The sequence below is a fragment of the Anneissia japonica genome, unplaced genomic scaffold (genome assembly GCF_011630105.1).
Source record: "Anneissia japonica isolate Jap-2015-1 unplaced genomic scaffold, ASM1163010v1 scaffold199_len4679917_cov187, whole genome shotgun sequence".
In the NCBI taxonomy this organism is placed as follows: domain Eukaryota; kingdom Metazoa; phylum Echinodermata; class Crinoidea; order Comatulida; family Comatulidae; genus Anneissia; species Anneissia japonica.
In genome coordinates, this window is record NW_022686322.1 from 1844557 (window position 1) to 1850524 (window position 5968).

The 5968-nt window shown below is 30.5% G+C and overlaps 1 protein-coding gene across 2 annotated transcripts in view; it reads left to right on the top strand.

Moving 5' to 3' along the window:
* LOC117115423 (telomerase-binding protein EST1A-like) overlaps window positions 1-4343 on the top strand; it is a 20447-nt gene extending 16104 nt beyond the window's left edge. For both annotated transcript variants that reach the window (XM_033259211.1, XM_033259219.1), the window contains exons 16-20: window positions 162-302; window positions 610-763; window positions 1186-1397; window positions 2064-2145; window positions 2323-4343. In XM_033259211.1, coding sequence (XP_033115102.1) covers window positions 162-302; window positions 610-763; window positions 1186-1397; window positions 2064-2145; window positions 2323-2456 — 723 coding nt within the window. In that variant the 3' untranslated portion in view covers window positions 2457-4343. The remainder of the gene's footprint in view (window positions 1-161; window positions 303-609; window positions 764-1185; window positions 1398-2063; window positions 2146-2322) is intronic.
* Window positions 4344-5968: the final 1625 nt, after the last annotated feature.

The following is a 5968-nucleotide window of genomic DNA, read 5'->3' on the forward strand; positions in this document are numbered from 1 at the left end:
TATTCATTATTTTCACTTGACTCGTATAAATAATTTTGTTCGAAGAACATTTTATGCAGTTGTACTTTGCAGCACTTCACTTGCAATTTGCAATTTCTAGTATTAAATCATTTTCTTTACACAGACTTTACGTGATCTTGTTTTTTTTTTTTCTCTTGTAGGAGAATGAGGTGATTGGAGAAGGTGAAGTGTTTGTTGAGGAAGTTGAAGGAGAAGATGGAAACATCAGGCTGTTGAAAGAACATAAAGAGCAGCTCCAGAAAAAATTAGAGGAACAATATCGAAAAGAAAGGGAAATTGAGGTACGCATATACAGCATCAACTAAATTAGTTTAATGCATCTTGTAGAAAAAGATATGAAGGAAAATTAATTATAATATACCCACCCTAAACATTCTTCTTAAGATTTGATCAGGTTAGCCTGTTAGTTGGTGGCTTGCTTGCTCTTGATGATAATTGTGGGGTTTTTGTGTGTGTGTGTGTGTGCTTGGCATTTTTCATTAAATTTTATTTCACTATGTATTTCACTATATAGACTACTGCTCTTTGCTTGATAAATTTATCATCTTTCTTTCAAATTGTTTGTTTTGTTCCGCTTTTTATCTAAAGGCAATTGTCGAAAGTCATCGAACACAGCGGCAACTAGTCTTGGAGATCTCTCCGACCTATCTGGTTCCAGACACTAACTGCTTCATCGACCACCTGCAGGTTATCCAGTGTCTGGTGGAATCCAAGAGGTACACTCTGGTGGTGCCACTTGTGGGTGAGTGGATCGTAATTAGTTTTCTTTGTTAAAATTAATAAATAAAAAGCAAAACTTTAACCGATCATTCATTTATTTTAATAATATCATTGATCATTCATTTATTCATTTATTCCTCAATTATTTATTTATTTTTAATTATTCATTCAATTTCTCATCCATTCATTAATTGGATCAATCAGTCATTTATTTGTCCATGCATTCATCCATCCATTTTGATCCATTATTCATCCATATATTAATCCATTCATTTATCGTTCATTCAATCATTCATAAATTAAACCAACACCCCCCTCCCCCTGGGCTAACCAATAGATTGTACTATTCTTATGCACTTGTCAGAGAATAATTTAAAAATATTTCTTATTTAATCAAAATATATTCAGTAGTATTAAACAAATTTATTTCAATAATGATTGCAGTGATCACCGAGTTGGATGGTCTTTCAAAAGGAGGTCGTGAGGATCAGTTTGCTAATTCTGGGCATGCGATGATGGTGCAACGTAGCTCTACACAAGCAGTAGAATACTTAGAGGATGAGTTTGAGAAACGAAACCGACATATCCGAGCTCTTACAGCCCAAGGAACTCCCTTGCAAAGCATTTCTTTCAGAACTGAAGAATCCTCCAATAAGGTGCTGTTATTTGATTGGTTATTTAATTAATTTAATTTGATTATTACTGTAAATAATTAAATTTTGATTAATATGTTATTAAATTATTTTTAATATATTTGTTTTGGGTGTGAGAAACATGAAATAGCTGTTTATCAAGTCTGCAGCATAGAGTAGGTCATAATTCTATGCTTGCTTATCATGTGTTTAATGATCATAATGATATTAATCCCATCAATAATATTTGTTTGGCTCATGTCGTTGAATCAAAGTCCAGGCCCAATAATAACTAAATTACACTTCCTGGGGTTTAGTTTTTTTTTTAAACACCTAACAAGGCAGGTTAGTGTAGCCAAAATAGATTCAGTACAAACATCCTGTAACCTTGATTAGGTTACCCAAGCCATGCAGTGAGATTAGCCAAGAAGAGAGTGCTCTTGAGAACATACCAGGCTAGTCAGTTTTACTAAGCCGATAAGGTCATAGTTCAGTTAATTTTATTATTATTTTTTATTATTTATTTTATTTTATTTATTTATTGCATGTACCACATATAATATTTGTATGTTCTATATGTGCTTAGATGGATTTAAGTTTACCTTTTGTAATTATCAATAATTTTATAGGTTTCTATTGCAAGAAATGGAATTGTTGAAATATTAATTGTTTTGGTTTATTTTTGTATAGGGAAACAATGATGACTTAATACTGAACTGCTGCCTATACTACTGTTCAGATAAAGCAAGGGACTATATGCCAAAAGAAAAGGGTAAGTTCTCCTTTTTGCTCATCATGTTAAATGCTTTATTAGATTTATTATTTAATTATATACAGCACCAATATGTTTTTTTTATACAATATGTAGTCTGTGTTGACATAAATAGAATTAAAATAAAATTCCTAATTTGTATCATACTCTACAACCTGTTTGTGTAATGATATTTAGATGCACCCATATGCTTACGAAGGGAAGTAGTTCTACTGACTGATGACCGTAACTTACGGGTGAAAGCGTTGAATCGGAACGTACCGGTCAAGGATATTGTCAGCTTCAGCAAATGGGCTAAAATCAAGCAGTGATGAGAAGCATGCGTAGAAATCGATCTGCGTTTGAAATATGAAAAAATTGCATCATCACTAAGCAATGATGACGAAGAGATGAAAGCAGCATAAGCACAGGCGAGAGGTACCGGCTCCTCAGATCGCCAACCGAGGGGAAACGCCCAGAAGTGAGTGGTAGTTTGACCATCAGGCATCATGCGTCAAACATGTTTGCTACGTTTATATTTCTGTTTTCAAGTTTTAATGATTGTTGTTTGTTTTTGTATGCTAATACATCAGCTAATTTCTATAGAAGAATGCATTTTTGTTAGAAGCCAAAATACAGCAGCATATTTAGTTCCATCACTTTTTATCTGCCAGTTCCGTACACCAAAACATAGCGTATTTGATCAAAAATGGCACTTAACATTGACTTAGATATGAAAAGCAAAATATGTACGAATTGAAGTGAATGCGTAGAATTGAATAGAAGTAAATCCCATTTGACTGATGAATTTCAAAAAATAAATCTAATGTTTACGTTTACCATGTATTAATTTAATAACAAATGGTTTAACATTGGTCATAAAGAAATGATAGTGACGGGTGCATGAGTATCACCTATCTTGATATGTTTGAGTAATTTGATTGGATTATACATATTACATGACTATATAGTAGTAGGCATTTGTTAACTATTTTGTAACTTAAAGAATGTATGTTATTTACCCTCCCAGCCTACCACTAGGGTAAAAACATGGTTTTCTTATGTCCATCCATTATTACTTTACCAGTAGATAGCCTTACACGTCATTTGATTTGAATTCTGATTTGAACTTCAACATTGATTTTAACTTAATATTTATTTTATGTTATCTTATTTAATGTTTTTTATATATAATTGTTCATTCCAAAATCAGCAAAGAATCTTAATGGATATAAATTAAATCATTAATTAACTAATATAAATTGATGATTAGCTATAGTTACATAAATCAGTTATTTGCTACATAACATGAACTGACATTGTCTATATGTACAAACTTTTCTAGTATTTTTTTAATGTAAAGTGTTATATAACATACATTCGATAACTAGACAATATTGTTATTATTAGTTCTATTATTATTATTATTTATTATTATTGTTATTGCATGGCGAAGTCACAATGACAATTAATGGTTGATATGTATGTGTTGTACTGCAAGCACTTATTATTACTAATATTATGAATATAATTCATTACATTATGATTCTTCAGAGTTTGTTACATACAGTACATTCTGCAGTCCAACTTATCGATGTTCAAAGTATGTGAATGATTCAAAATCTAAGTTAAAAGAATAATGGTTTATTTTACAGCTTTATTCTTAACCAATACACTGTTGAAATCAATTAAGAAGTGGTCTTAATTTGATGCCAGTTAATATGAAATTGACTAATTCAGTTTGATTTGAATGTAACATTTCTATTGCTTATATCCATAATACAGATATCTCTGCTATTTATTTTTAAAAAGAAAATAGTAATTATTTACTTTTTAAAAGGATAATCTAAAATGTTCTTGATAAAATGTATGTAGAAAACCATTTAATAGTTTATTGGATGAGAACGTTCCATGATAAATACTGCTGGAGATGTACATAGAGTAACAAAGCAGCTAACAATGGAATTATTGTGTTTTAACCAGCAGCATAATGAAGCAATATTTTTTAACTCAATGTTTTATAAATTATAATAGAAAAAGAATCCTACAAAAAAAAACAACAGGCAGTTAAAGCATTTAAAAAAATGTGGAGATTGGATTGTCAAAATAATACTATATGTTGTACATAAACCTATCTAACTTGTTGCAATGTTAGAAATTGGTTGTATAATAGTGATAAAGCCATGTTTAATTAAATGCCACAACATTTTTTTGGAAAAGAATATACAGTAGGGAGCATTAGGGAGCAGTGCTTAGTGAAAACAGAATTATGTTTGTTGCAGCTCTTTTTTTAAAGAGACGCTTATTTTATTATTTACGGAATTCCTAGATCCAAAAAATGTATATTTGATGTTAATTTCTTTTAAAATGTGTTGATTTCAAATAGTTTATTTCATGAGGTGGAATACGGAGGTGGTTACAAAACAGTAGAGCACGAGGGATGTGGCTCTCAATTTTTGGCTGTAAAAACCCAGTGCCTTCCCCCCCCCCCATGGACCAACCACAGATTAAGGTCAGTGAGTGCATACATGTGTAAATACTGTTTCATGCTGCACATCTAGATGTGTATAAGAGACAGGCCCAAGGAACTCCCTTGCAAAGCATTTCTTTCAGAACTGAAGAATCCTCCAATAAGGTGCTGTTATTTGATTGGTTATTTAATTAATTTAATTTGATTATTGCTGTAATAATTTAATTTTGATTAATATGTTATTAAATTATTTTTAATATATTTGTTTTGGGTGTGAGAAACATGAAATAGCTGTTTATCAAGTCTGCAGCATAGAGTAGGTCATAATTCTATGCTTGCTTATCATGTGTTTAATGATCATAATGATATTAATCCCATCAATAATATTTGTTTGGCTCATGTCGTTGAATCAAAGTCCAGGCCCAATAATAACTAAATTACACTTCCTGGGGTTTAGTTTTTTTTTTAAACACCTAACAAGGTATTACACAAAATGTTTATATTCCACAGATTAAAATTTAGATATAAATATTCGTTTTCATTTTCATTTATGATACCGTTTATAGATTCACACATAAGCTATGGAACGTATGGGTGTTGATTTTTCTCTTGTTTTACTCTGTTTGATGTTTTATTTTCATATGGTGTGATAGTTGAACAGAATGTCTTTGAAAAAAGAATAAACATTTTAACAAACTACTAAAATTCTGATGGCTAATGTATTGATTTTATTGTGTCTGTTTTTTTCTTCTCAATATTTTTATACAAAGTTTATAAAACCAATTGTCCAATCAATGGACATCAAGATAACAACTAGTTAATTACTGCCATGTTGGTGTGTATATATATATATGTATATATATATGTATATATATGTATATATGTATATATATATATTTATATATATGTATATATATATGTATATGTATGTATATATATACATGTATATATAATATATATATATATGTGTATATATACATGTATATATAATATATATATATTATGTGGGTGTGGGGTGTGTGTGTGTGTGTAGTCACTGAACACTAAAGAGGAACGCAGGCACGTTTGAAATATTTGTTTTAATAACATTTTATGTTCCAAGAGTCAATGACTGACATCGATTTATTGTGTACTTAATATTCAAATCAAGTTTGCTGCATAGCACCCTAAAGAAAATATCAACAAATAGATAAATAACAGCAGTGCTCGAGTAGGAAGATGTAATAATAGCTCATCAACGAAAAGTTAAATATGTATTTATTTCAGTTTTATGAAAAAGGTGCCTGGTGAGATTCGAACTTGCAACCTCTCGCTGTGAATGCGAGTAGCCTATTCAATTGACACATAGAGGCCTATAGGATATAGGCGAAGATC